This window comes from Myxocyprinus asiaticus, chromosome 41 (genome assembly GCF_019703515.2).
Source record: "Myxocyprinus asiaticus isolate MX2 ecotype Aquarium Trade chromosome 41, UBuf_Myxa_2, whole genome shotgun sequence".
In the NCBI taxonomy this organism is placed as follows: Eukaryota; Metazoa; Chordata; class Actinopteri; order Cypriniformes; family Catostomidae; genus Myxocyprinus; species Myxocyprinus asiaticus.
The window spans coordinates 15,915,399-15,925,907 of NC_059384.1; the positions used below are offsets into that span (position 1 = coordinate 15,915,399).

General features: G+C 38.5%; 1 protein-coding gene across 1 annotated transcript; it reads right to left on the reverse strand.

Moving 5' to 3' along the window:
• Window positions 1-426: 426 nt before the first annotated feature.
• LOC127431705 (transcription factor IIIA-like) lies at window positions 427-2,813 on the reverse strand. The gene is made up of 9 exons (XM_051682224.1): window positions 2,674-2,813; window positions 2,462-2,556; window positions 2,224-2,320; window positions 1,488-1,576; window positions 1,334-1,407; window positions 1,153-1,233; window positions 851-1,083; window positions 622-675; window positions 427-549 (listed from the first exon to the last, which is right to left on the reverse strand). Exons 1-9 carry the CDS (start codon window positions 2,788-2,790, stop codon window positions 427-429), a joined length of 963 nt encoding a protein of 320 aa, XP_051538184.1. The 5' UTR covers window positions 2,791-2,813.
• Window positions 2,814-10,509: the final 7,696 nt, after the last annotated feature.

Here is a 10,509-nt window from a genome sequence, read left to right on the forward strand (position 1 = left end):
GTGTAAAAGTGATTTAGAACTGTATAAATCCCCTTATAAATCAGATCTGTAAGGCCTTTTTACTGTGATAATCCTAAATCCACAGTTAAAACCTTCTAGCCATGTTGTAGAGACTTAAACAGCATGCACTTTTAAAATGCTTTTTGAAATCTTAAAGATTAGCAGCCATGTGTCATCATGGAGGCTTAGTTACATCAAACTAACATCCCTTTGTTCGGCTCAGAGTGCAAGCTTAATATAGGAGTTTTAAATGTAAAACGAACAGGGACTAGTTTCTCTTCCACCATGATTAACTTTATTCACCACAAAACAGGAATTGCAGCAGTGATCATTTATTTCAAAAAGTGAAAAACTGAAAATGATCTACAAACAGAATTCAGAGGTAAACAAGGAACAGAGGCTTTCCAAAAAAAAAATAAAATAAGCCTAAGTCACTGGTTTCTGTGATGTAGCCTCGTTTAAGGAGACATTTTGCAGATGCCGAGACAGTTTAGCTGCATCCACCAGCTTAGTCTTGGAAGCCTTCTTGTGTGCCGTGGTTTTTGGCTTCTGTAAGAAGATCAAACTCATCTGTGCAACATCTACATGCATACACACCTTGGTCCACATGCATCAACTTACCTGAAGTTTTGTCTTTTGGGGCATATGGACCACAGCATGCCGTTTCAAGCTTTCCTTTTGAGAGGGAAAAAAAACCACACGTTTCTAACTTGTTTATGAACACATCTAAATTCATTATAGCTGGTCTTCCAGTGGACAAGTGCCTTTAAAACCCAAACCAGACCACCATGACTATTGTAAATCACTTTTTTTTTCCAGAAAGGCAACCTTACTAGATTACACAACTGACCTCCATCGCAAAGGCTTTACCACAGCCTGCAAAAGAGCATGTGAAAGCACACTTTCCCTCATGGAAGACTAAAATGTGGTTCTGGAGGTTAAAGTGTGTAGTGTAGCTCTCCCGACAACCCTCTTTAGTGCATTTAAACCGGCGCCTTTCCCCGGAGTGAACCGACTGTTTGTGCTTCTGCAGAATCCAGGCACAGTGGAAGATCTTCTTGCATTGATCACATGGCAGGGTTTCTGTAAACAAAAAGACAAAACTTAATTCAAACAAAACATAGAAATTACCAAGCAGTAATGTGCATGTACCTCTGTGCTCTGCCTTTTTGTGATTCTGATACTCTGACCAAGTTCTTCCTTTGAAGGGACAGTCCTCAGCACATGGGTAACCTTTCATTTATAGGAAGCCATAGAGAAAGTTAAATATAGGAAAACTAAACCTCATTGTTTGAAAAACTCAGATGTTTTATGACTGAAAGGCATGCGTTACCTTTATGTACCTTCCCATGTCGTTTTAGAGCTTTAGGGGAAGCATATTTCTTGCCACATCCTTCAAAGTCACAGCTGTAAGAATAGGCATTTGAGCAAATAGTTGATACAAAACCACACCAAACCCAAAGTACATTAGATCTTAAAACACTTACTGAAAGGGAAATTCATTTGTGTGCTCGCATGAGTGAATCAGAAGTTGCTTTTTCTTATGGAACTCCTTTCCACAGCCTTCATGGTTACACTAGAAAATTGTCAGAACACTCAGGCCATGCAAAAAAACAAAGACAAACATCTGAACTTTTAATTGGCACATTAGATAAAATTATAAAGCTGAAACCAAATTTAGACAAATTGGTTTTATAAAATAGCCAGAAAGCACATAAAAGCAGCACAAAAATAATCTAACACTCCAGTGGTTAAATCCAGGTCTTCAGAAGCAATATGATAGGTAGGTGTGGGTGGGTGGGTTCCCCCCTCCTTCACTTTTAGGCTAGTCACATTTTACATGCATATCGCCTCCTACTGGGCAGGGAGGAGAATTTAGTAAAAAAAAAAAAAATCTGTGTTCAGCAGAAGAAAGTCCTATACATCCGGGATGGCATGAGGGTGAAGTGATAATATGCAAGTTCTTTAAACAAAGAGGCAGATGGTTCCATTTAGAAAGTCCTCTGTGAAATTGCAATTGGCCAAAAGACATCACGAAAAGTTATTTGAAGAGCTTGTGTAGTGGTGACCTGTAAGCTATACTAAACTGTTCTGGAAGACTTTGTTTGGGGGGGGGGGGATAAATAATTTTTTTTTTTTTTTGCAGAAGACTTTTTTCTAGCCCAGATTGTTTCATCTATTCTAAAAGATGAATTTAAACGCCATCATTTAAAATGAACTCACCACATAATTCCTTTCTTTGTTGTGGTGAACATGAGCAGTGTGGTTCCTCAAGCTGCCAGACGTGGAGAACGCATCTGAACATCCGCTGACTGAGCACCTTGACCGGTATAAAACAGGTGATCAGCAGAAACATGTTCGAGCCGGCATGAAAAGCAACAGTGTCTAAACATATGCTCCATAAATGCCGTGTTGGTAGACAGCTCACTAGTTTGAGACACTGCCAGTGTCTTGTACTCACAGGTAGGGCTTCTCCCCAATGTGGCTCAGCTTATGTCGGGTGAGCTGGTAACGGGTGCTAAAGCTCTTATCGCAGCTTCCACAAGCAAAGGGCCTCTGATAAATCGTAAATAAAAAGCATATTTTCCCGCGTGCGAGTACTTGAGGCTCATCGAGCAAAACGTTTGAAATAGACACAAAATGCATGTGAGGAAGAAAAACTGGGTTACTCACCAGTCCCGTGTGTTTGCAATAATGCGCTTCCAACTTCCACAACTTGGAAAAAGTCGCTTTACAGTTGCCGAAAGAGCATAAGAAGTGTTTATTTGGGTGTTTGAGTCGTTCACCCATTTTAGCTTGTCATATAGTTGCAGGTCGATTTTCGGCCTACTACACAGTGTTTCGTTTGGCTACTTTTATTGTGAGCGGAACGTACCACCCCTAGTCCATTGACAGCTGCTTATTTAGTATTTCTCGAAAGAAACGAAATAAAGTCGCGAAATTGTCATGCATTCTGCCAGTTTGCTTAAAATAATGTATTAAATAGTGGTGAAAGATGGAGCGCAACTGTTTTAAGGGTTTAACTCACTAATAATCGTTATCACAGGTAGACTTGGCTTACCCCTCATTTGAATAGACCTACCTGTATTCGTCACACGATTGACACATGACGTCACATCATTAGGACTTTCCAACTAGTTTGACCCAAGGATGATTGGTTATAATTTGTCTTTGAAAAGTATTAGTGTTATGTTATGAAAAGGATATGTTCCTATACAAACGAAAACAAGAGGATGGAATATGTGGTAAACTTGTAGCCTACATTCTGCATGGAAAATATTATGTCCACAAACTAAAATATTGTAAACTGTCAACCTAAATTCTACCTCTGTTTAAAAGAAATTTAAGAATTAATATCACTTAAAAAATGACTTATAAAATGCTGTGAAAATGATTTATTCATTTATTTTGATACCATCTTATTATTGGGAAGCCCCTATTTTTATGTCTTGTTTTGGTCTCATTTAGCACTTTGCAATGTGGAGTTTAGGAATGTGCTACGCTGGCCGACTAATCGACTAGACCTTCCACAACTGACTAGTCAATTAGTGGGGTCAACTACAAACATTAATATTTTTAGTTGTGATGGATTTAATGGGAGATGCAGTTCTCAAATTTATTGAGACGCAACTTCTTGTAGAGTGTTTTGTGTGATTATAGCTTGCTGTGCTTAAAAGTAAAATACTAGTAAGAACAGTAAAACCCTCTGCAAGAAGTTTAGACTTTAATGCTTTAGGTTTAGTATTTTTATGCACTGTCGTTACAGCAAAGACAATCACTGTCGGACATGACAGATATTCAGATATATACAGATAGTTTATATATGAGTAATGTTCCCATATTATTTAAGTGTTGTGGAGAGATTTAAGTCTTTTGCTGATTCTGTCTGACTCTGCTTAAATAAATAGTTGCAGTTAGAAAGGTCAAAGTGCTTGATGTCGTGAATTAGATGTGTACAAGCATCATGATATTGCAGTTCTGCGCTTTTGAATGGGCAGCGAGGATTGTCCCGAAGCACACCGGTTACATTGAAGCACGTCATTCTGCGTTCAGTATGCGCATACTGTAAGCGGTTTTGTGCTGTTCTTTATTGCAGTCTTTCTTATTTCTTACTTTGATAGTTTTGTGAAATAAGATGTTATAGATATTTAGCCTATTTATTTGTTGAATATCTGTTAGTTGCCTTGTGGATGGGCTGCGCTTAGTATCCGTATTTACCTCTAAAACATGTCTGATTTGGGTCACGTGAACATAAAGGAGCCCAATTAAACTTATTATCCTTAACACCGACTAGTTGTTCAAACAACCGACCGACTAGTCAATTATGAAAATTGGAAAATTGCACATCCTTAGCATAGTTATCAATAATGTACATACTTTTCTTCTTTTTTTCCACTATTTATTTTTTATTGTTTTGTAACTTAATTTAGATCTACATCCTGTCATTTTCATAATTTGGAACCATGTGGATATGGGTAATTGTTACTGTTACTATGGGGCCTTGATCAGTAATTTAATAAAGGTGTTTAAAAAAATCAATAGTCTGCACTGACAGTTCAGAGACTGCTATTGAAGCAGCTGCATACACTGATGGAATACAAAATGGAAAATTATTGTTTTTGTTGGCATTCATTATGTGAAATATCAAAAGAAAGACATTGTTTTTATTTTCTGTGTCTTTTTGTTTTATCAAACACAGTATCACTTTTACTGTTTATTTTGTATGGTGATTCACATGTGGTCTGACACCTGATAAACACAGAGCGACTGTTCACCTTCACAGACCTGTGATCGGGACTGAAGGTCTTTGGGCTTGTCTGACAGAGATTTATGTGGATATTAAACTGTCAGTGGTGGCTCCATTCAAGCCTGTGTATGAATGTATCTGTCTGAGAGTGTTTAAGAGACTGCCTGGCTCCATCCATTATATACACACGTGGAAGTTACTGCCCTAATTGTGGTTTATCAGCCTCCAAATACGGCTCACTGATATGTATGATTTACAACAGCCATGATCCATAGCTCTCATTCTATAGCTACGTGTCCCAAGGTGATCCTGTTCTACTTCAAAATCAGTGTTGCATACTGTAAACTATTTTTTATTTCCCGCCTGCTGCCCTTTGCCCCAAGGCAAGATTTTTTTTTTTTCCCTGCACGCTGAAAAGTGTATAGGAGTGATCTGATCCATAACTTCAGTGTATCAGTTACTCATAAGGCTAAGTTCCAGACCTCATTTTTAAATAATTTAAGGCTAAACGCAACCAAAATCTAACACTGATTATTATAGTCTGCAGAAAACAGTGAACAGCTTTCATTCCCATCCAGCAGTTTCCGAGGGGTAAATGTTAAGACTTTGATGCCATCTAATAACATCTAATGATGATTATTCTTATGATGTTTCCAGTTTACACATTTTTTAAATGTGTCCAAGTTTTATAAATTTGTCAAATTATCAATGGAAACATATAAATGCTTCATGCTGCAACCCCCCCCCCCCCAATGTTCAAGCCAAATCTACGCCCTTGAGCCTACCAATGGAGCTGTGGGTGTACATATAACAAAAACTTTTTGGAGCTCCAAGTGGACCCTATATCAAACTCATTCAGACACAGCAGAGAACATTCCTGCTTTACAATCACCATGCCTCTTCCTTCACATTATCTGGTCTTGCAGTGTCCCAACCCTTCCAACTTTTGGGAATGATCAATAAAGCTGTCTCTGTATCTGTATGGCCATAATCTGTCCTGATAAGCACCAACAAGCAAAAAGACAAACACTAGCTCATAGCCAAACAGTGTGTTGGTGCTGACTGGATGCCTTAAGTCTCCCATTTGAGCCTGATTTCACAACCTCTGTGAGGTTTCAAAAAGAGACTGTGGTAGAAGACAACATGATGTCTAGTTGTACTGCCTCTGTCTTCCGTGTTTGCTTGTCTCCCTGGCTGAGAGAGAAAAGTTAATGTATAACAAATGGAGGTCGATACGGCTGCCGCACTACTTGACTGCCTAAATCTCTGAGTGTCAAACAGGTATGATTAAGGACCCTATGTTTCATGACTTGCTTCTGCCCACTCAGCTCCATCCCTTTTTGCTCTCTACCTTTTCTGTGTCTGTTTACTCTGTTTTATTCCATTTATGAGTCAGAGCTGTGCAGCACTTCAGACATCAACGTGTGCCAGGATACTAATAGTGCACATACAGACATGGTTGTGTGCATTCAAGAAACACAATTCAAGCTTAAAAGGAATTAACCCAAATTACATTGCTGAAGTATGTGATTTCTGCGACACTTCTTGCAAAAATAATCACTGTTTTCAAAAAGATTCTTGAAAACTCCCGCTGTCTTTCATTGGTTGTACAAACAGATAGGACCACCCCAAACTCACTGCATTGGCTGTGCCTGTGTTGGCTTGGACAGGCTGCTCCAACAAACAGAGTAATATTTTAACAGTGCCAGAGCGTTACACTTTTAGGTGAAATCAACTAAAAATGGCTTATGCTCCATTTACTCCTACTCAAACGCATCCAAACGTGGGAGACCAGAAACATTACCTCATGCGAAGAAATTTCATACTACGTTGCGTACCAAAGTTCAAGCTTGGTGAACTCTGAACCGTGAATTCGTACGACGAGAGGACGCGTGACCACATGCTGACCTCTTGACTCAATACAAAGAACACATATTTTAAAGGTGCATGTTTTATTGTTGCAGAAAAGTGAGTAGACAATATATTTTAACATTTTTAATGTAATACTATTTGTTATGTTATGTATAATTTTCTTACACCAGAAGTCCTCCCATGTGACATAATATCGCGGTCCGTTGCGTTGTACGAAAAAAATTTGCATGCTCAAAGCCCAGTGTGACTGCTCCTTTAAGCTGGGATATGAGAAAGAACTGTAATATGATCACACAAGAAATCAACATGCTGCTTCCGAGTTTTTATGTAGCCTGAAATTGACCCCATTCTGCCGAATTACTGCTAAGCGCAACCCCCCAATCAGACATTTTTGCATCAATTCAGAAGTGTATACCTTTTCCTTTGGCGCTACTGATAGCATGTTGCGCGAGCAATCTTTAATGCCAAATTCTTGTCCCATGGAAACCAAGAAGTAAACGCATTCACATAAAACAATGCTGATCGCCATTCAGAGGTTACGTTTTCACTCAAAAATTAAATTTTTACTCCACTGACGGTCAGGTTGACAGATGATGTTTGGGTTAGGGAGTAGGGTTAATAAGTTTCGGTTAGATATATTATATATCAAAATGTATGATATTGTATGTTACAGTCAGGGTCATCGATTGAATTCACAAAGATAGGCCCCATACACTCAGCAGTGTAAAGGCGCGTGGATCTGGAACAACATTCCTGGCTGTTCTAAAATCTTTAAACTCAAAAATCTTAAAGATGTAAAGATCCGGTCTGCCTCTTGGAGTTATTGACACTTGTATAGTCAGTGTTAATCAACAGCAACTTAACTACACAGGGAAATTCCATGCCATTGTAGCTCTTTCAATATCTTTATAGTGATAATTACTAGGGCACCATGTCACTTGTTGATTGATACTATTGATTATGACCTCGGCAAAACCTCATCACCTTCATCCCAATCCCTACAAATATCTAACAACAGCATGATAGCAGAGACAGTGGATAGGCATAGCATACAATGAGGTTATCTAGTCATCCTCACATTCTCACAGCCATGCAATGACCTCTCAGATTGTCTGACTACTTCCCAGACCTGTGTGTCCCCTGAGGACAGAGTGAATAGACTATGCAGCAGGACATATTCTGCATCATAATAGCAGATAATCTAAATCAAGTAGTTTAACTGTAATGTAGATGTGCTGATATGTCTAACAGTTCTGTGGTTTAAAGCTACTTCAAAACTGAACTTGTTCAAAGTATTATGCTATTAAAGAGAATATGAAAACATATTTATAGTGGAGACTGGGGCTAGTTGTCACACAGGGAAGTTATCACAAGTGCTTAGTTTTTCAAAAGTTTTAAGTCAAAAGCAGTAGGCTATTTGGACAAACACTGGTTTGATAGTTTTATGTTACCTTTTCCATTTTTGCTGTTTCATAAATTGTGTTTTGTAATTGATTTAATTTGGCTGTAATGCCTATATAGGCTGTTTAACCTTAAACGTGACAACTTACAACCTTTTAGATGACAACATGACCCTCTACTGTCACTAAAGTTCAACTTAAGACTCAATTTATCTCACTATCATCCTGGGTAATGAGGGGTCGTTAAAACCGAATGCGTTTTTGCGTCCGTCTGCTAAGGCGTAGTTTTTTAAACTGTTTTCCATAAAAACATTGTGTCGCGTCTCGCTGTTTTTTTTTTTTTTTTTGTTTTGTTTTGTTTTGTTTGTTTGTTTGTTTTTTAGCTTCTCGCGCAGGAGCGCCACACTTTTTGTAGACGCCGTGTCAAGTTAAAAAGAACGTATATTTTTAAAAGCGTGTCTCGAGACACATGCGCTCCGCTGCGTTTAACTTTTGAAAGTGCAAAAACGCGTTCGGTCTGAGTCACAGCGGGAATGTTAAATTAACCCTTGTGCGACCTTCGGGACATTTTTGTCTTTTTCGTTTTTGTTTTTGCGATAATTTTGTTAATGCCAACGGCATAAAATTAGCCAAAGGTGTGTATTTGTGGGGGAATTTTGATATTTCAACCTCAGTTCCTATCATACATTTATAATACACAGTGTACATAAAATAGTTACTTTCAGGAACTTCAGGACAAAAATGTCCCCATTAAAACTGCAATATTTGATTCCAGTTCCATTAAAGCATAAAATCATGAATTCTATGATATTATGCTTTCATTCTAGAGCCCTGGCTTCAAAATTTTATTTTTTAATATTTTCCACCAGATGGCGCCATGTTTCTCATGTTTAGCTTATGGAGCAAATACATGCTTTTTTCTTATTTTCTGTTTGCTGTATTATAGAGCACTGCAGGCCAGCTGAATAAATGATGTTGCTAAAATTGTGTGTGTGTGTGTGTGTGTGTGTGTGTGTGTGTGTGTGTAAAAAACAACAGTGTCATTATGTAAACAAACTGGCATTTAAATGGTTAAAAATCCTTTGAATTCCTTTACTTTTTTTAAATCTGACACTGCACAAAAAAAGAATAATAATGCATCAAAATCAATGTTGTTGCTAATCATTGACATATCCCAGACTGTGATAATCCAAAAAGAAAGAAAGGAAAAAAAATAAATAAAAAAATCCCCTTAGCCTTTAGGATATGGAATATATATACAGGTGCATCTCAATAAATTAGAATGTCATGGAAAAGTTCATTTATTTCAGTAATTCAACACAAATTGTGAAACTCGTGTATTAAATAAATTCAGTGCACACAGACTGAAGTAGTTTAAGTCTTTGGTTCTTTTAATTGTGATGATTTTGCTCACATTTAACAAAAACCCACCAATTCACTATCTCAAAAAATTAGAATACATCATAAGACCAATAAAAAAAACATTTTTAGTGAATTGTTGGCCTTCTGGAAAGTATGTTCATTTACTGTATATGTACTCAATACTTGGTAGGGGCTCCTTTTGCTTTAATTACTGCCTCAATTCGGCGTGGCATGGAGGTGATCAGTTTGTGGCACTGCTGAGGTGGTATGGAAGCCCAGGTTTCTTTGACAGTGGCCTTCAGCTCATCTGCATTTTTTGGTCTCTTGTTTCTCATTTTCCTCTTGACAATACCCCATAGATTCTCTATGGGGTTCAGGTCTGGTGAGTTTGCTGGCCAGTCAAGCACACCAACACCATGGTCATTTAACCAACTTTTGGTGCTTTTGGCAGTGTGGGCAGGTGCCAAATCCTGCTGGAAAATGAAATCAGCATCTTTAAAAAGCTGGTCAGCAGAAGGAAGCATGAAGTGCTCCAAAATTTCTTGGTAAACGGGTGCAGTGACTTTGGTTTTCAAAAAACACAATGGACCAACCCCAGCAGATGACATTGCACCCCAAATCATCACAGACTGTGGAAATTTAACACTGGACTTCAAGCAACTTGGGCTATGAGCTTCTCCATCCTTCCTTCAGACTCTAGGACCTTGGTTTCCAAATGAAATACAAAACTTGCTCTCATCTGAAAAGAGGACTTTGGAACACTGGGCAACAGTCCAGTTCTTCTTCTCCTTAGCCCAGGTAAGACGCTTCTGATGTTGTCTGTGGTTCAGGAGTGGCTTAACAAGAGGAATACAACAACTGTAGCCAAATTCCTTGACACATCTGTGTGTGGTGGCTCTTGATGCCTTGACCCCAGCCTCAGTCCATTCCTTGTGAAGTTCACCCAAAATCTTGAATCGATGTTGCTTGACAATCCTCATAAGGCTGCGGTTCTCTCGGTTGGTTGTGCATCTTTTTCTTCCACACTTTTTCCTTCCACTCAACTTTCTGTTTACATGCTTGGATACAGCACTCTGTGAACAGCCAGCTTCTTTGGCAATGCATGTTTGTGGCTTACCCTCCTTGTGA

Bases quoted from the DNA above. Each gene is read 5' to 3' on its own strand.
- LOC127431705 (XM_051682224.1), bottom strand. From the start codon at position 2,790: ATGGGTGAACGACTCAAACACCCAAATAAACACTTCTTATGCTCTTTC. The intron at 1,577-2,223 runs GTGAGTTCATTT...ACAATTTTCTAG, and splicing joins ACAAAGAAAGGAATTATGTG to TGTAACCATGAAGGCTGTGG. The intron at 676-850 runs GTCAGTTGTGTA...CCCTCTCAAAAG, and splicing joins GTAAAGCCTTTGCGATGGAG to GAAAGCTTGAAACGGCATGC.